This window comes from Leucopleurus acutus, assembly GCF_964270905.1.
Source record: "Leucopleurus acutus genome assembly, chromosome: 5".
NCBI lineage: Eukaryota > Metazoa > Chordata > Mammalia > Artiodactyla > Delphinidae > Leucopleurus > Leucopleurus acutus.
The window spans coordinates 87,404,125-87,424,580 of NC_139147.1; the positions used below are offsets into that span (position 1 = coordinate 87,404,125).

General features: G+C 39.8%; 1 protein-coding gene across 7 annotated transcripts in view; it reads left to right on the forward strand.

Annotated features, from left to right (window-relative positions):
* PEX5L (peroxisomal biogenesis factor 5 like) overlaps window positions 1–19,886 on the forward strand; it is a gene marked incomplete at both ends in the record, with an annotated part of 183,943 nt that extends 164,057 nt beyond the window's left edge. For all 7 annotated transcript variants that reach the window (XM_082840546.1, XM_082840545.1, XM_082840548.1 and 4 more), the window contains 7 exons: window positions 4,178–4,294; window positions 6,531–6,674; window positions 9,908–9,978; window positions 11,289–11,486; window positions 12,157–12,322; window positions 12,707–12,864; window positions 19,682–19,886. In XM_082840546.1, the coding sequence (XP_082696672.1) occupies window positions 4,178–4,294; window positions 6,531–6,674; window positions 9,908–9,978; window positions 11,289–11,486; window positions 12,157–12,322; window positions 12,707–12,864; window positions 19,682–19,886 (1,059 nt within the window). The remainder of the gene's footprint in view (window positions 1–4,177; window positions 4,295–6,530; window positions 6,675–9,907; window positions 9,979–11,288; window positions 11,487–12,156; window positions 12,323–12,706; window positions 12,865–19,681) is intronic.
* Window positions 19,887–20,456: the final 570 nt, after the last annotated feature.

Sequence of the window (20,456 nt, forward strand, 5' to 3'; positions counted from 1 at the left end):
CCTTATTCTGATCTTCTGAGTTAATCTGCACAAAGAAGCCTGAGCTATTATTGAATGAGCTCAGTCTTCTCACTTTACAAATGATAAAAAATAATCTACAGATGGGTTTAAATGACTTGCTCAAGTTCACAGGGTTAATGGCAGCTGCTAGCACATACCTCTTTTCTTCCAAACCACTGGTCGAGAATATGGGTATTGGAATTCAGAGAGGTAAGAGATTGCTGTAGTGTAGGGTCTTTGGAGAAAACATCATGGAGGAATTGAAACTGAAAAGATGTAAGCTTATTTTAAGCAAATCTTACTTTTTCACTAAAATAATACATGCTAGCAATAGAAGATTTGGGAAATGCTGAAAAGTACAAGGGAAGGTGACGGGGCAAATTCCTCATAATCCCAACTCATGAACTCAGTACCGTGGGTGCATTTCTCTATAGTCTTTTTTTCCTCACACATTACTTGTTTTCTATCATTGTGATCATACTACATATCAAGGAACATTATAAATCAAGGCCTATTCCATGTTGTAATAAACTCTTCATAAATACCATTTTACTTGCCACATAACAGTCCATTTTTGCAATAATCTTCTTAACCTTGCTCTTATTTTTGAATAATTAGGCAGAAAGGAAAAATTTAACTGAAGAGGGGAAAGGTATCTAGAAGAGGGTATGTACTGATATATACAGAAAATTAAAACACCAAAATACTCACAGATGTGTATTTGAGCTTTGAGGTTATGGGTGATTTTTGTTTCATTCTTTATATTTTTCTCAATGGTACAAAAGCACTAGTAAGCACACCTACTTTTACTGAGCATTTACCATGTGCTTTATGCCACAGACACACTTTCTCTTTTAGTCCTAATAATGACTAACCAAGACCACTAGTCTATCTTCATTTCAAGGATAAGGAGAATGCGACCTGGAGATATTAAGGGACTTGCAGAAGGCCAATGATGGAGCCAGAATTTGTTCCCAGGGTCATATGAGGAGAAAGTGTCTGTTCTTAACCACTATACTGCACAGCCCAAGTTTTTAATGAATATCTACCATTGTTATAATCAGAAAGCTATTTTAAAAATGAAAATGGATTGCAAATAATAGCTCGTTTCTGGTGTAAGCAGATAATTTATTACCTAGAGAGTGTAAAAAAACAATCCACCAGCGTCCCAGAACAGCTAAGAAAATCATCAATATATAAAATCTCCTCAGTCATGTCTAAAACGTTTAAAATTCAAATATGTTTCAGGTTTCTCTGAAATTGATTAGGAATAGAAAAGAAGCAGTGTTAATTGCACTTACGTGAATGAAGTCTGGATTCTGAGACCAGATGAAAATTGATTGTGCTAAAAGTAGTCTTCTGTAATTAAATGAAACTGTGCCGTGCAATTTAATTAGTCAGCAGAACTTATTCTAAGTGGTAACAGTCAGTCCTGGTGTATCTCATGAAATTAGGGCCTGACAGCTCCACCTCAACTGAGGTTCTCTTTCCACAGCAGTCTTATTTATTCATCTTCTGCTCTAATTTGAAACTGCAGGAAAGGTGACTTTTGTAATAGAGATGTACACATTACAAAATCTTCCTCATTCTTTCATTCAAAAGACTTGTAATTGCTTTAGATTACAAGGAATCTCACTAAGGGAACTTAACTACCTTAGAAAGTACTTGAAGTCTTTGGCATTTCACATCACCCATCAGGGGGCTTCAGAAAGTCGGTAAACATTATAAAATTCACTTGATAGATTTCTCTTTGTTTCTGTGCAGACAAGCTCAACCTGCATTTTTGAAAAGCTATTCAAGAAAGCGTCTCCTCAGTATCTAAATGTGCAGGTTTCCTGGTATTTTAAAAAGGAAAGATAATTTTTCTTTTTATTATTTTTTAACCTTTCTTAAATTATAAAAAAATATACTTATAGAAAATTCAGGAAGTACAGAAGAGCAAAAAAAGTGAGAAAAACGTCACCCGTCATCCCTTCATTCAAAGACAGATTACTCCTAACATGGTAGGATATCTCCTTCTAGTGTTTTATCTAGCTGTTGTATATCTGAGATCATTCTGTTGGCACAATTTGGTGTTCTACTAGAAAGACTCTTTGAAAAAGAAATTTTGAATATTATTCCTAACCTTAACCTGGGTAAGTGGTATCCATTCCATGGGCTTCTAGCATATCAGACACAGATTATCCAGATGCCTGCTGTCCTGAGCCTTTGTTGAGCGAAGGCCTCTACTGAAGGGACAGGACCCGTATCTGGGGTAGGAATGAGTATTCTGGACATAATAAAGAAGGAGAACAAAAAGTACTATTTATTACTTAGTAGCCTGGGATTAATCACATTGGGCTGGCCCTTTTTCCCTGCATGTGTGTATTCAGAAGAAATAAGCTTATAATTATCATTCGGAGCAACTTTGAAGAAGAGGTGCCACCACAGAACAGCCACCACCCAGGCATGAGGGTGGAGTAGAGGGTGAGACTGGGAGGATTAAAAGATAAAGAACAACCTTTGATTGGATGTCAACAAGTCACAGAATTTAGAATCACAGAAATGGAGATTTGCAGAGAAATTGGATCTCAGACTCAGTTGTTCAAGGAATACCCATCTCTTTGTTTTCTTTAAGGAAAATAAAGTGGTTTCCAAGCATCTCTTTTACCAAACCAGGTAACAGTCTTAGGCACCAAATATGGAAGGCTTACATGGTACCAGAAAACAAGGACAGAGCCTCCATCCTCTTGTCTGTCCTGCTGACTGCTAACAGCCAACCAAGCCCCAAGTGGTTCCTCAAAATCCAGTTTCTCTCTACTTCTCTGCCATATGAGGATCAGAGTTCCTAGCACACCCTCTGCCATCCTCTGGGAGGTCGGGCCAATTTGCCGGGGAAATACGTAAAACCTAAGCATCATCTCCCACTCCTCTCAGAACCCACCACCCTCCTTCTCTTTTCCTGCCCCGCAAATTCCCCCTCCTCTCTTAAGTTCTTTATGATACTTGCCTCTTTTTCCTCACCTGCCCCCAGGACACCTCAAGTACTCTCTTCAGGCTTAGTAAAGTAGAAGCCAACCAGGGACAGATCTTGAAGAAAAATTCTGCCTCAGTCCAGGAACATATACTTCCCCTGAAGTAAAGGAGAGCTAATGGCCTGGTGTCCCTTTTGGAAGACTTGAAAGTTATAAAGAGGAAAACACAAAGCAGTATTTTTCAAAAAATCATCCTGCCATAGAAAAGACCTTGAAGGGCTTCACTGGTGGCGCAGTGGTTGGGAATCCGCCTGCCATTGCAGGGGACGTGGGTTCGAGCCCTGGTCCGGGAAGATCCCACATGCTGCAGAGCAACTAAGCCCGTGAGCCACAACTACTGAGCCCACGTGCCACAACTACTGAAGCCCGTGTGCCTAGAGCCCATGTTCCTCAACAAGAGAAGCCCGCGCACCACAACGAAGAGTAGCCCACGCTCGGTGCAACTAGAGAAAGTCAGCTCACAGCAACCAAGACCCAAAATAGCCCAAAATAAATACATACGTACATACATACATACCTTGAAGAGGTCTCAGTCGAGTTCACGCCCAAAGCTGTTCTCCTTCATTCTTTAGCACCAGGAAGCCACGTTTGCCATAAGGTGATGAGCATGAGCTTAGAATCCAGACTGTGGTTCAGATCCTGTGCAGTCCCAGCTTTATGACCATAACCCTCTAGACTCAGTTTTCTCCTAGCACAGTGCTTGGCACAAAGTAGGATCAACCAATGTTGCTTTCCCTTGTCCATGGCCAGCTGCCCCCCCAAGTCACTGCCCAGCCAGTCCCAAAGCAATTGCTCTAGTTCCTCATAGCCTAGGAGCAACTCTAGGAGAGACTGCCCTTCCTAAAATGTGTGCCTGGTACCCACACTTGAAACTGTTCAAGGAATGGATTTATAGCTGAATTTGGTTTATGTGATCCTGGTTCCTCAGATGGTAACTATTTTCCTCCTGGAGAAAGTCAGAACTAATCTAGTTTGACACTTTGAGCACTGAGTGCCCTCCAGAAGCTCTTCGACCATGAGTATCATTGGATGTGGCCAGTTTGAACACTTTATTCCTCCTCAGAACTCATTTTTATCTATGAGGAAGACTGTCTCTCTGGAAATAAACCAAATTATATAGCATGTTCTTAAATCTATCTCTCTTCATTTTTCCTGTCTCCTAGTCAGATACAGAGTTTTGGGATAAGATGCAAGCAGAATGGGAAGAAATGGCCCGGAGGAACTGGATATCGGAGAACCAAGAAGCCCAGAACCAGGTTACAATCTCAGCTAGCGAGAAGGTGATCATTTTTCTTCTTACATATGCTGACCAGTTTTCTCAACCTCTGTGGATCATATTTTTATAAATTAGTTAATAACTATTTTGTGAAAAAAATTCCAAGAATTAAACAGACAATTTCATGTCAATCTGACCTATAAGAAATTCTGGCACGTGAAAACAGTGTAATCTTCCAATGTGTGAAGGCAGCAAAGCTGGAATGGAATACCCTTATTTTTTTTTATCAATGTTAAGACAGTTTGGCAGCCAACCAGAGCTTGGCCAGTTACTGAACTAACATTGAGGGTGGGTTAGAACAAGAACTGGGCTAATCCAACAATGCCTGAGCCACGTCAGTAAGCTGACAGAAGTGATATCATTGGGCAGGGGGGTGAAAAGGGGGGCTTAGGGCTGTATTTCACAGGTGGTCTTTATGCAGCTAGCAAAGAACTCAGTGGAAAAGATACACTTCACACAACCAGGTCAGGTCCCAAGGGGATTCCTCAGAGATATTCCCCTGAGAAGAGCCCCAGCAAATATGTGAGTACAGTCAGCAGCCAGTCCAATTTCCCATGAAGTCCCAGTTGCTCTAGGATTTATGCTTTTAAAAGCACTTGGGAAAAAGAAAACACTTGAGAAATAAGTTTAAATGACTTGAAAGAAAGAGATGGAAAGATTGAATTTTCTTTCATAGGGGAAACATAAATATATAAATGTTTATGTTATGTTTTTTGGTGGTAGAGGAATTCTCAGTCATACTCAGTTCTGAATACCTTCCATGTTATTTAGTTCAACCCAACAAATTTTACTGTTTGCTCTAGATACTGGGGACTGTGATGAATAGTCTCCGATCTTATGGGATTAGCAATCTATGTAGTCATTGAAATGTCTTTCTTCTTCCAGTATTCTCTGTCCCACAGTAGGTGAGGCAAAAATCTCATAAAATCAGATCAACCATCTCATTAAAACTAATTAGGTTAATTTTCCACAAAGAAATTGAGAGTGAGAAGAGAGAATATTGATGAAGAACATCAGTCTCTGGGCTGTAATCCATGCACCAGAGCTCCCCACTCCCAGGGCCCCATATCCCTAACACCACTACAGAAGCTGGTCATACCCTATGGATTTTGACAAAGAGTTTTGTCTTTGTAAGCACCTATGGAGAGTGAAGGTCTCCATTTGATGTATTTAAAAACCTTAGTAGCATCATCAGCAGACTAGCTTATTTGTATCTATCAAATTGGAAGGATTTTATGACAATCTCTGCTACTAAGGTTGCAACAAATAATATCTCTGATACTTCTGATGAGAGTCTGTCAGGACATACTTTCTCAAAAACAATTCAGCTACATATATCAAGGGTCTCAAAATAGTTCATAGCCTTTAGCATAATAAATCCTTCTAGAAGTCTATCCTAAGGTAATAATCACATGCAGACAAAGATTTGAGCATGAGGCTTTCACTGTAGCTTTATTTATGATAACAACAACAACAAAAAATTGGCAGTAACCTGAATGTCCATCAAGAGGATTGATTAATTTTTAGCATAATATAAATAATTTTAATAACTAAAATTAAGTGGGGCTTAAGCTACAAACCTGTATATATAGTATGAACTTATTTAACTTATATACTCAGAAAAATATTAGAAGATTATTTGTACATTCTGTATTGTTTAAATTTTTGCAATAAAAGATCATAACTTTAAAGCATACATTCTCGGTGGAGAGATACAGCCCCCCAATGGGACAAAAACTGGTTTAAGGAGTAGAAGGTGAAATAAATCTTAGATATTACAATGGTTTGTAGCCCTCCAAAGGGCCGCTGTATATAAACAGATATGCAGTATGTGGTATTAACATTTCAAGGAAGTGAGTGGCAGCACTTAGCAAAAATATGTCCCAAAAGTCAGTATTTTAAAAATCTTGTGGGGAAATGGCTAAAACAAAAAGAACAAAAGAAATGCCAGAAGGAAGACAAACTCCAGAATATTAGCAGTGATCATATTTAAGTCATGACATTATAGGTAACTTTTTGTTTCTTTTCATATTATTCGATAACAAAATAAGATTATCTAACATTTATACAATGAAAATGTACCACAGTCAAAATAAGGGGAAAAAGAGCAATTTATACTTAATTGAAATTAATCAAATAACTTAAATAAAATTAATTGAATTCAAATTAAAAAAGAACTGACTGAATATAACAATGAAGAGTGAAATCAGTGGATCTGTGTTGGCCCCTCTGTGTTGTAGGGATATTACTTTCACACTGAAAACCCCTTCAAGGACTGGCCTGGAGCATTTGAAGAAGGCTTAAAAAGGCTGAAGGAAGGGGACCTGCCAGTTACCATCCTGTTCATGGAGGCAGCAATTCTTCAGGACCCTGGAGATGCAGAGGTGTTATTTCCCTTCATCCTGCCGGGCTTGGAAAGGGGCGGACAGAGGGTGACAGAGAGTTCTGCTAGGTGGCATTTTCATCAAGTAAAGTTTCCCAAAGGAGTTAACATGGCTAAGCCTGATATGTGTTTGAAAGTTACAAATAGGTACCTATTTTCTAACCAAATCTGCAGTGTCTACAGTGCCCAAAAATAAAAGGTGGAGACAAGAAACGGAAGACCAAAACTGCCAACCTAGAGGCTCAGCAGTAGTTTTCATGGGGCAGAGTATGATTTTGTCTGGGTCTAGAGCCACACCATATCTCACCCTTGATTTACTCACTCAGCATTTATTGAGCACATATTGTGTCCCGAGAATTGTGCCAGGAATTGGCTTAAATTTTGTTTTTTTATAAATTTATTTATTTATTTTTATTTTTGGCTGCATTGGGTCTTCGTTGCAGTGCACTGGCTTCTCATTGCGGTGGCTTCTCTTATTGCAGAGCATGGGCTCTAGGCACCTGGGCTTCAGCAGTTGTGACTCACGGGCTTAGTTGCTCTGCGGCATGTGGGATCTTCCCGGAGCAGGGTTCAAACCCGTGGGCCCTGCATTGGCAGGCAAATTCTTAACCACTGCGCCACCAGGGAAGTCCTAAAATATTGAAGAGGTAGAAAAAATGGACCAGTTGAAAGGACAGATTTGTGATCTATCTGGAAGACAAGTAAATAAATCAATGTAGTATAATAAATGCAGTGTCAGAGTACGCACAGGAGAGCTGAGAGCAAGGGTTCTGACCCAGCCTTCCCCTCCAAGTGAATCCAAAGCTGAATTTTGAGGGAGAGAGAATTAAAAACTGCAGGGGAGTCCAGCTGTTTTTAAGAGGGAATGGTTTGTGGGTGGGTAGAGGGACAGGAAACATTGGATCCATGGTGAGAAGGGGAGGAGACAGTGGCAGGAGAGGGGGGAAGAAGAGGTAGCCAAGAGTTGAACTTCATCCTGAAAGCCATGGGGAACCACTATGGGACACGATCAGATTCACATGTTAGAAAAGCCCCTTTCTCTGAGACATGAAGGGTGAGTGGAGATGGAGACTGGGAGACACCAAAGAGGCTTCTGCAATTTTATTTTGGTCCACTAATTTTCCCAAACTGCAAAGGCCTGTAATAAGACACTGGCAGGTATCAAATCTTCTTTTTTAGTTTGTAATTTTCAGGAAACATCTTATAGGGGGATATTCCCAGAGGAATTTGCAGAAATGTATTATATATGCAGTGCTGAGAAGGCAGTACAGAACAGTGGTTAAGCCTCTGGGCTCTGCTATCCTAACCATGTGGGTTCAAATCCCTGCTCTACCACTTGTTAGCCATGAGCCCCGTGATCTGGGACAAGCCATTTAAACCCTCTAAGGTTCAGTTTCCTCACATGTAAAATGGAAATCACAATTATAACTATCTCATTGGGTGTCGTGAGGATAAGTTCATACAAATAAAATGCCCAGTTTAGTGCCTGGCACATCAATGTTTAGCCTTTATCATTATTATTGTTTGTACTTAGTTTGTATAGAAAGAACAAGTAAACTAATTATTGATACAACTTAAAGCACCTAGTATCTTGTTAGTCAAATTGTTGACAGTGAAATGAGATTGAATTGAGAGTTGGAATTCTGAACCAAAATATTGGTATTTTTAAAAGATCTAAGTATCAATGTAGAAGAGAAAGTCATTGCGTTAAGAGGAAACTACAACCCTCCCAACAAAATAGTGTCATCTTACATTTCTAAGTGCTATGTGTTTTCATATATATTATATCATTTGACGCAATAACCCTGGGAAGTTTAATAAAAAGGTATACATTATTATCCCAGGTTCATAACTAAGAAAATGAGGACACTTGGTAACTGATGGATCTGAGACCAGGACCCAGGGCTTCTCAATCGCTGGAGAGCCCAACGCTAAGATAATGGACGATCTGTGAATGGTAAAAATGACACCACACCCAAAGGCTAGGAAGATGCCCCCAGAGAAAGACTGTTTCATCAATCTTTTCTTAAGAAGCATTCTAAGATGTATGAAAGGTGAAATCAAATTAGAAGCTGCTCTGTATATGTTTGAAAGATTTAAAAGAATCACTGATATTCTGGGGGGAGAAATACTTAGTATTTTTTTTATGAGTTTATATGGTATGTGTAATAATAACCCATGAGGGAAAAAGCCGATACAATTTTTACAGGACTTTGAGATGACTCCCTATGTTTTCATAGAGTTCTGTTTTAAAATGTTCATAGCATTGCTTCTCAAAGAAGAGAGTTATGCAAATCTTTTAAAATCCCTAAGACTCTGATACACCCCCAGCAAATCTGAGGACAATGTGTGTAATGAGAGGTTTTGTTGATGCGTATTGCGCTTGTAATGGTGTAAGAAGTACTGTTCTTATAAGTATATAAGTAGAAATCTTTTATATTAAAAATTTTCATTCCAGATGCAGAAAACGTTATCTGTTTGAAGATATTCTTCACATTATTGACCATTGCAAAGGATTAGAAACAACGTAGAAGAACAGGGGAATTGGTTGAGGGAATGATGGGATATCTGTTTAACAAAATTTAAATTAAAAAATATAAGGGAGATTTTATAAAAACATGAAAGTGCTGATAATGTAATATAAAGTGTAAATGTAGGCTATAAAAGTATATATACATTATATTGCATTTTATATGTGTTTTATGCTTTTTAACAATGATTATATTAAGTGGTGAACACATTGTAGCGGGGTTCGTTTTGTTTCCCCTAGTTCCTAAATTTCCTGTTACCTCTTATAATAACTGCTTGACTTTCATTTATACAAACTAATTCTATTTTGTACATCTTGAGGTTCCTTATTGTAAACTTTAGACTATTTAGCTACATTTCTGAGTTATTTTTCTACCTCTTTTCCTGATAGATGCATCGTTTTATATATTTATCTTTTGATTTTAGGATACCTAATATCATGAAATCTCAGAAACTCAGAGGTTTCCATGAGCCACAGGAGAGAATAAATACTTAGAGTTTGTAAATAATGACGGAGAATCTTGACCCAGATGTCACAAGAGAGTTTGAATGAAGAAATGCGTGTGATGTTTTTCCCTTTTACAAGACTCACAACCGAGACAGGCTGCTCTGCACAGAGGGATCTGTCACATGTAAACGAACCAACTAAAGCACATGAGTGATTCTGCTTACTCTTGTAATGTTGACATCAGTTGTTTTTTGTAGGCATGGCAGTTCCTCGGGATAACCCAGGCAGAGAATGAAAACGAACAAGCAGCTATTGTCGCCCTCCAGAGGTAGATGAAGCTAAGTGCAAAATCATGGGCCTGGTGGACACCTGTTAATGGACTTCCTGTGGTTTCAGATTTGTCCTTTGACCCTTAAGTACACCGTAAAAATGTGACCAGGATAAGTGCCAAGATGCCACATATTACTTCCATTTAGCTCTGGAAAACAATTTATGAAGACATCGTGTTCTTAAATTGCAGTGTTTTACCAACTACAAATTGGCCTTCATTGGCACAAAAGAGTCTATGTCAAAAGCAGTCATAAAGTAGACTCGTTGAATCAATAGTTCTTTTTAGCTTTCTAGCCTTTTGTGGCATCTGAAAGTTTTCTTCAGGAAAAACATACTCAGAATAATCTCAATGTAATTTTAGTTCCATGTGTCTATGGAGAATCTCCTGAGATAGTTTCAGCATCCTGAGCCCCTGACTTAAGTTCTAGACTACTTTGGTGGGCGTAGGATCACATCTTCCTTGATTACAGCTCCTATTTAAACCCTGGGAAAATAGCCCCTACCAAATAGACTTTCACTTTCCCTACTCTTTCTTATAAATAAATAAATGTATATTTATTATACATCCATATATATGTAATCTCTTCCTAAAGAACTGATATAGGTTCTATCTAGGGCTTGCTAAGCAAAGTCTTATCCACAGATCACCAGCATCGTCATCACCTGGGAGCTCGTCGTACCTGCACAACCTCAGGCTGCCCCCACCCCCAGGCCTATTAGATCAGAATCTGCATTTTACCAGATCCCCAGATGATTCTCATGCACATCAAAGTTTGAAAAGCCCTTGCCAGCGGCCAGTGGGGTAGCATGAGGGAGAGCAGCTGTAGCCCGTGCCTCCTAAACCCACACTAGTAGTTGAAACATGGGGAATTTCCCTCTCCTTTATGAAACACTGTACAGTCTTTCATTTCTTAACATCCAAATTTAGTTCAAGTCAGTTTGCTTTGTGGACAAGATACATTTAATATGTTGATAGTAGATCGGCATTAAAATAGTGATATTCCCTACTTCTCATTAGATAAACTAATTACTAATAAATTATATGCAGGATTAGCCTCATTTTCTATTGTTTTTAAACCATTTCATTAAAATTACCAAATCTAGCACTAATCAGGCTGAGTTTTAACTTTCTTAAAAATGTGCAGAGGTCCCAATTTTCATGTAGATAAATACGGTATTTCCAGAGACAACACAAACTTAGCAATGTTTTTGCACCATTTAATTGAGACCTCAACTTTTCTAAAGAACTGTTCAGACTCTGGCTCCAAAAACAAATCTGAAATTGGCTTTTATTTTGCCTTCTTTCAGGTGCTTAGAATTGCAGCCCAACAACTTGAAAGCTTTGATGGCTTTGGCTGTGAGTTACACTAACACTGGACATCAGCAGGATGCCTGTGAAGCTTTAAAAAATTGGATTAAGCAAAATCCAAAGTACAAATACCTTGTGAAGAGCAAGAAGGGGTCTCCAGGCCTCACCCGGCGGATGTCAAAGTCTCCCGTTGATAGGTATCCTTCTCATTAAATTACATCCGTGTACACAATCACCTTCAGGGCAACTAATGAGCCTCGGTCCCCACCACCACCCATTTCAGGATGGTTTGTAGGACAGCATTCTGCTGGAAGAGCAGCACTGACCACAAAGATTGATGCCGAGACCAGAGCCAAACTTTGGGCAAATGACCTACATTGTGGACACTCCCAGTCGTTTATCTGAGTACCGTATTTCAAAGCCAAATGCTCTGGACATATAATTAACCTAAAATAAGTTATAATAAATACCAATGTGCCAAGTTTTGTAAAGCCTGAGAATTAGGTGTGGGGAAAAAGGAAAGTCCTTTCTTCTGGGAATTTTGTTTCTATCAGCAATAAATCATGATGTTAAATTCTCACTCAAGCCTTGGTAAACTTAGCCCTGGGGTTTTCTACATTGTCATCATAGGGTCCATGGAACTCTCCTCATCAAGACCTTACTTAGCACAGTCTTATCTGTGTACAACAACATATTTCGTGAAAATCAGCAGGTATTTTTTAACCTACAATATTAATAGTCCTCTCATTAAGCTAAGATATTTTAAGCAAGATTTTTCCAGTCTGTTCCCCTGAAACAGCAAACATACTAGTAAGTCACTTATGTTCAGACTATTTGGATTACAAATCTAACTTGTTTCCCTTGTAGCTCTGTTCTGGAAGGAGTGAAGGAATTATATCTAGAAGCTGCCCACCAAAATGGAGATATGATCGACCCAGACCTACAGACAGGTCTGGGGGTACTGTTCCACCTGAGGGGAGAATTTAATAGAGCAATAGATGCATTTAATGCTGCCTTAACTGTTCGGCCAGAGGTAAGTGCACAGCAAGAAACCATAAGATTCTCTGTTAAAAATAAGTTTTCACAGGCTATGTTTTGTGCATTTCTGCTGCACTTTATTTCCCTGCATCCAATGGTTTAAAGTGATCAGTACTGATATGCTACAGTGGCTGTTAATACTTAGATACCTAAAATAGAAACATGATTTGCCTGACAGCATCAAATAGTAGCTGCTCTTTGATGAGTGAAAGTCATTTCAGAGGGTTGTCCATAAAGATTTTTGAGTAATTCACCTGTCATGGCCCTTGTCCATGAGCATTGGATACAGTTTTAGCTATCATCTTTCAGCAGGGAACAGGGGAATACTCTGTCATTGTGGCTTCTAGGGGTTGTTAGAGAGCTCTAATTTTGTCATCAGGACTATTCATTATGGAACCGCCTCGGGGCGACCTTGGCAAACGGAGACCGCAGCGAGGAAGCCGTGGAGGCGTACACACGAGCGCTGGAGATTCAGCCAGGCTTCATCCGGTCCAGATACAACCTGGGGATAAGCTGCATCAACCTGGGCGCCTACAGGTAAAGTACGGCAGCAGGCTAACAACCAAGAGCCACGCTCAGGGCTGAGGTTAAATAATCTGAAAGGTTGTTTCCCAGTAAAAGTACCTCCTTTTGTAATCTCCTCTTGTTAAGAATAAGTTTCAAACCTTCAGATCCATCATTGGGGCATCCTGTGAAATGTACATTCCCAGGCCCCTCTCCCAGAGATTTTGATTGATTGGGGCTTAGGATAAGTCATCTGCGTTTTTAACACCCCCAAGGGCAACTCTGAGAAACATGAGCAGTTCAACCCTTCATTTCCCAGGTAAGGAGGAAAAGAACCATGGCGGGGTGGGAACGAGGGAACCCAGCAGAATGACTCAAGAGGGTCTCAAGGCCAGTTTTTGGCAAAGCACAACCAAGAATTCAGGTTTTCTAAACCACGGGTCCCCAACCCCCGGGCCGCAGACCAGTATGGGTCCGCAGCCTGTAAGGAACCGGGCCACACAGTAGGAGGTGTGTGGTGGGTGAGCGAGAGTGAAGCTTCATCTGCTGCCCCCATCACCCGCGTCACCGCCTGCGTCACCGCCCGCGTCACCGCCATCTCCCCACCCCCGGCTGTGGAAAAATTGTCTTCTACGGAGCTGGTCCCTGGTGCCAAAAAGGTGGGGGACCGCTGTTCTAAACCTAATTTACCAGTAAAGTTAGTTATTAAAAGAAAAAGGAACAGATTTTTAAATGGTGGGTTTAGAGTTTGAAATGTCTTTCTCTCCTCTCTTGACCTCCTCATTATCATTCAGGTCTATATCCTCTGTCCCCATCAACACGGACCATAAATGACCAAAAGTTTGGGTGATTTTTTTCTTCTTTCTTTTCCTATTTTTTTCTATTTTCTAAACCAGGTATTACTTTCGTAATTGGAAAAAAAAAAAAAGAGAAATTAATGTTAGTTTTAAACTCCACAAAAAATGTAAACCCATGCTCATTCTCAGAAAGAGCCAGGCTCTTAGGATCAGACAGACTTGGGTTCAAATCACAGCTCTGCCATTTACTGGTTTTATAACTCTGGGCATATAACTTTGAGCCTCAATTTCTTCACTTTCATAAAAACAAAGAGGTAATAGTATCTATCTTGCAGGATTATTTTTTTTTTTTGAGTAAATTTATTTATTTATTTATTTTTGGCTGCACTGGGTCTTCGTTGCTGTGCATGGGCTTTCTCTAGTTGCCGCGAGCGGGGGCTACTCTTTGTTGCGGTGCGCGGGCTTCTCTTGTTGCGGAGCACGGGCTCTAGGCACGTGGGCTTCAGTAGCTGTGGCTCGAAGGCTCTAGAGCGCAAGCTCAGTAGTTGTGGCACACAGGCTTAGTTGCTCCGCGGCATGTGGGATCTTCCCGGACCAGGGCTCGAACCCGTGTCCCCTGCATTGGCAGGTGGATTCTTAACCACTGTGCCACCGGGGAATCCCCCTTGCAGGATTATTGTGCAGGTTAAATGTAATTGCCTAGCACAGAGCAGATGCTCAATACCTAGTAGGCACTATTATTATGAGTGTTACCATTGCCATCATCATCATGATTATTATTATTATTTAGATAAGTCATGAGAGAGCTGCATAACTGGATTGCGGTCTTTTGACATCTGAAGAATTGCTGTCTCTGAACTGCGTTAGAGCATTGTGCCACTGGCAAACATTGAAGCTTTAGAAACTAGTTGCTGCATTTATACTCAAAGGATCTTAGAAAGAACATTAGTCACTGGATTACACTCTGTCTTCTATGAGGACTTAGGTCAAAACCAAGAATAGCTGAGTGATTCCTGAGCAGCAGGTTTGTTTTATTTTGCGGATGTTGTGAAATGTGCCACTGCAGAGGCCCTCTTTACCGCAGCTCCACAAAGGGCCGGAGTCAAAGCTGTGCTGTCCGTTCCATATACTAGCTTCATTCCTGGCTCTGTCCGATTTCCCTAACCTGATTTTATCTTTACTGCCTTTATTCACTGACTAGGTTGGTTCTTATGTACTTTATGACACCTTAGGCCCTTCTTCTGGAGCAAGGAGAGATGTAAATAAATACATATGTACACATAGACATATTGAGTTCACTAAAGGAGGCCTTTTTAAAACAAAATCGAAGTATAGTTGATTTACAGTGTTGTGTTAGTTTCTAGTGTACAGCAAAGTAATTCAGATATATATTTTTTCAGATTCTTTTCCATTATAGTTTATTACAAGATATTGAATATAGTTTCCTGTGCTGTACAGTAAATCCTTGTTGTTTATCTATTTTATATATAGAGTGTGTATGTATTAATCCCAAACTCCTAATTTATCTCTCCCCCACGTTTCCCCTTTGGTAGCCATAAGTTTGTTTTCTGTGTCTTGTGAGTCAGTTTCCGTTTGGTAAGTAAGTTCATTTGTATCATTTTTTTAGATTCCATAAATAAGTGATATCATATATTTGTCTTTCTCTGACTGACTGACTTTACTTAGTATGATAATCTCTAGGTCCATCCATGTTGCTGCAAATGGCACTATTTCGTTCTTTTTTATTTTTTATGGCTGAGTAATATTCCATTGTGTGTGTGCATATGTGTGTGTGTGTGTGTGTGTGTGTATACCACACCACATCTTCTTTATCCATTCGTCTGTCAATGGACATTTAGGTCGTTTCCATGTCTTGGCTATTGTAAATAGTGCTGCTATGAACAATGGGATGCATGTATCTTTTCAAATTAGAGTTTTCATCTTTTCCAGATATATGCCCAGGAGTGGGATTGCTGGATCATACAGTAGCTCTATTTTTAGTTTTTTAAGGAAACTCCATACTGTTTTCCATAGTGGCTGCACCAGTTTACATTCCCACCAACAGTGTACAAGGACTCACTTTTCTCCACACCCTCTCCAGCATTTGTATTTGTAGACTTTTTCTTTTAATAAATTTATTTATTTATTTTTGGCAGTGTTGGGTCATTGGGTCTTCGTTGCTGCACGTGGGCTTTCTCTAGTTGCAGTGAGTGGGGGCTACTTTGTTGTGGTGCGCGGGCTTCTCATTGCGGTGGCTTCTCCTGTTGAGAAGCACGGGCTCTAGGCGCATGGGCTTCAGTAGTTGTGGCACGTGGGCTCAGTAGTTGTGGCTCACAGGCTCTAGAGCACAGGCTCAGTAGTTGTGGCACACGGGCTTAGTTGCTCGGCTGCATGTGGGATCTTCCCAGACCAGGGCTCGAACCCATGTCCCCTGCACTGGCAGGCAGATTCTTAACCACTGTGCCACTAGAGAAGTCCCTATTATTTGTAGACTTTTTGATGATGGCCATTCTGACCGGTGTGATTATAGTTTTGATTTGCATTTCTCTAATAATTAGCGATGTTGAGCATCTTTTCATGTGCCTGTTGGCCATCTGTATGTCGTCTTTGGAGAAATGTCTGTTTAGGTTTTCTGCCCATTTTTTGATTAGGTTGTGTGGTTTTTTGCTATTGAGCTGTATGAGCTGTTTGTATATTTTGAAGATTAATCCCTTGTCGGTTGCATCATTTGCAAACATTTCCTCCCGTTCCGTAGGTTGTCTTTTCGTTTTGTTGATGGTTCCTTTGCTGTACAAAAGCTTATAAGTTTGATTAGGCCCCATTTGTTTATTTTTGCTTTTATTTCTTTTGCCTTGGGAGACTGACCTAAGAAAACATTGGTACAATTTATGTCAGAGAATGTTTTGCCTATGTTCTCTTGTAGGAGTTTTATGGTGTCATATCTTATATTTAAGTCCTTAAGCCATTTTGAGTTTTTTATTTTTGTGTATGGTATGAGGGAGTGAGTGTTCTAATTTCATTGGTTTACACATTAAGCTTTAGAAAGGCCTCCTTTAGCATGTAAATTTTCTAAAGCTTTAGGATGAGTTTTAATTGTAACTCCTTAGTGTAGAAAAAACTACTTGAGGGGCCAATAAAGTATTTTCTTGACATTCACAGATGTAAGACTCAGTAGGGCAACTATTTGCAGGAGGCCATGAAAATCCATAATAGGTAGAAATGGACAAACTTTGCTGAGATGTGAATTTTTTATCTCAAGCAGAAAGTCTCCTGTATAAGAGCAAGTCAATTTTAGGGTTGCCAGATAAAATGCAGAATGCCCAGCTAAATTTGAATTTCAGATAAATACCAAATATGTTTTTAAGATAAGTATTTCCCAAATATTGCATGGGATATACTTATACTGAAAATTATTCATTGTTTATCTGAAATTCAAATTTAACTGTGCATCCTGTATTCTTGTTTGCTAAGTCTGTCCACTTGAATCAGACAGATACTTTGGAACAGCAAAGTGTTTTGGCTAAAATGTGTGGGTCTTTTATTGTCATGTAGAATATGGGAAATTTTGTGAAGTAATAAACATCTTGCATTTTTTCCTGAGAAAAAAGGCCATCAAGAGAGACATAAGCCTTAAATGCATTCTGAAAATAAGTTTCACTTGCGGTATAAGTGGGTGCTTAGGAAATAACAACCCTCAATAGAGATGTGGCCCAGAAGAAAGCCAGGAGTTGGTATCCACCAGTCTTGGGGCTTCTCCCTCAAGAACCGCAGGTGTCTGTATGTAGCTATAACATGCGCTATTTGTCATCTCACGCGTTCTGTACAGAGTCAAAGGCGAGCCCTCTCCTCCTACTGTATACAATTGAAATAAGGAGAGGAAATTGGCGTGAAACCTGGGTGGAGCTTAAAATGCTACCCTTTTGTCAGTAGGAACTTCAAAGTAGAACTTAGACAAAAAAATCTTAACCTTTTCAAAAGTGAGGACCCCTTTTTAATTAAAAACAGGAATCTCATCCCATTTGATATGTGATGTTTTTAGTATTAGTATAATGAGGGAGAGCTACTATAAAATGAAGAATACTTTTAAATGAATGTGCTTTTTATTAATCGTGACATAACATTTAAAACAATTTAAACTTATTCATACATATATGTGTGTAACATTTGAAAACTATTCCCACTTGTACACGTAGTCTTCTGAGTCCCCTCAAAGGCCTCTTGAGTTCTCAAGCTGGGGAAAAGGTTTAGACTATCTTCGTGAGAAAACCTGGAGTTGCTTGACGAGGCTAACAGGTTCGACTATTCTGTTACTCTCCACGGCCCTCGGAGACCAGTGCCACACATCGGGGCAGGAGCAGCCTGTGCGGGAGGGCATGCAGGAGGGCCTTCCAGCATCTTCGTTCCCCAGAGTTCTTACAGGCCTAGGATGATGAGAGGAATTGGAGTCACTGTCATTCGAGCTGCCTTCCTGTGCCGAGGAAGCCAGAAAGGGCCTCCAAAGTAAACTCTCCGTGTGCATCTGCTATCAATCCTCTTCTCTTCCTTGATTACAAGAAACCCAGAAGAGGGCTGATGAGAACACTCCCTTCCATTACCCAGGTTGCTACCTACAGCGCAACCATTCCCCAACTGCCCTTTACTTCTGGGCAGATCTAACAATATAGATGAGCAGATGCCTGGATCGTGTGCGTTGGAATCAGAAATCCAGCCTCGCTTTCTTTATGGTTTCTTACCAGATGCTAAACAGTGACTACCTCGTAGAATTAAATGAGATCAAGTATGTGAAAAGCTTTTAAGAAGAGTACAGAAGATACAAGTGAAAGAGGCGTCATTCTTAGCAAAGACAAGTTTGTCAGATACATATTACACGTTCCTAGGTGACAGGAAAGCTGAAGGGGGCAGTCCCGGCCGGTACACCGGGCACACAAGCAACAGAGCACGGTAATGGACCACGAGAGCTAGGCCTCTGGACAGCATCTGACTCAGTGGGTCACAAACTTTGTATTCTTGGGACCCCTTTCCACTTTTAACAATTATTGAGAACCTCGAGGGGCTTTTGTTTATGTGGGTTACCCCTATCAATATTTACCATATTAGAAACAGAGAAAAGTTTGAGATTCATTTAAAAATAAACTAATTACATGTTAACATGAATTATATATTTTATTAAAAATATTATTCTCCAAAACAGTTTAGTGAAAAGAGTGACACTCTTTTATCATTTTTACAAATTTCTTTAATATCTTGCTTATAGAAGACACATTCTCACCTCTGCTTCTGCATTCAATCTATTGGGATATCACACATCATATAGTCACTGGAAAATTCCATTGTATATTCATGAGAAAATGAGAGTGAAATGGTAAAATGACATCTCAGTATTATTATAAAAATAATTTTGACCTCAGTGATCCCCAGACCACATGAAGAACTACTGACCTAACTTAATGATAGGAGCTTTCACATAAATGATTCAGCTGCACCTCACAGCAAGGCTTTAAAATGACTTTTATTCTCCCTGTAATACAGCTGGGGCAACTGAGGCTTGGAGAAGAAATATGCCTAAGGCTAAACAACTGGGATCCAAGTCCAGCTGCTTTGATAACAAACTCAACTCAGCCCGGCTGCCTCCTACTTTGAGAAAACTTAAACTAATGAGAAAAGTTAAGCTACTTCGTTTCTGAGTAAGGCCAGATGCCTCCTCTGGTTATATAAATCACATCTGCAGATGTATTAAGTCTTCAAATCATTCCTGGAGTAGGGGAAAATCAAATGCATTAATGAGTTAGCAATGGTTTTGCTATTATTCTTCCTGTCCCACATGACATACCTAAAATAAAGTTTGCTCTCCTTTTTTCTGACTTCACTATATTTAACAATGACTTTTCACAGAGGAATAATGAGAGAATCAGAAAGTTGTTCACCTGATGATCCAAAACACCAGAGAGGTGATTTAGGATTTTTAGACTAAGATAACTTAATTCATTTATTTCTAAGTTTGCTAACTCTGAAATCTGTTGCATTTTTAAATGCCTGTTTTTCTACCCTCTTAGAGAAGCGGTCAGCAATTTTCTCACTGCCCTCAGTTTGCAAAGAAAGAGCAGGAATCAACAGCAAGTTCCTCATCCTGCAATCTCTGGGAATATCTGGGCTGCCCTCAGAATTGCCCTTTCTCTGATGGACCAACCGGAACTCTTCCAGGCAGCTAATCTCGGTGACCTGGATGTCCTCCTGAGAGCTTTCAACTTGGATCCTTGATGGAAAAGAAAAAAATTAAAAGAATCCCTGATCTGTGTAATTGTACTGAGAAATGCAAAACTATTTCATTATGAATTCCAAAAAGGATAAAATGGATGTTCAAAAGGCTATGGTGATATAACCCAAGGGAATTCCTACAGACAATGCCCAGTCTCTGTTCAGATCCAAAAGCACAAAACATTATATAGTCAAGGTCGGGCTCAGAAGAAGAACTGATAGACACAAACCAAGATTAAGTAACCGTGTGAATACTCTTCAGAAGCTGCAAGCATATTGCAAGTTCTTTGGGGTTTTGTCCCCACTTGCAGCTGATGACACATCTAAGGAACTTGCTCATGGGACACCTGGAGAAAGCACTGCCTTGGATCAGGGAATTGTGTTTCTGAACTGTCCCCTGAAATTCCCCCTTTTACCAGATTGAACATAGTTTGGGCCAAGGTGCATGCACATATATTAACTCTTGACTAAAGAGACGCATTGCTTAAACCTGTTCCAATTTCAACTTTTATTGTTGCCCTTTGATTCCAGAGAGCGAGCTTTGCTGGCAAAAGCAGTTTTTGCACTAGAAAT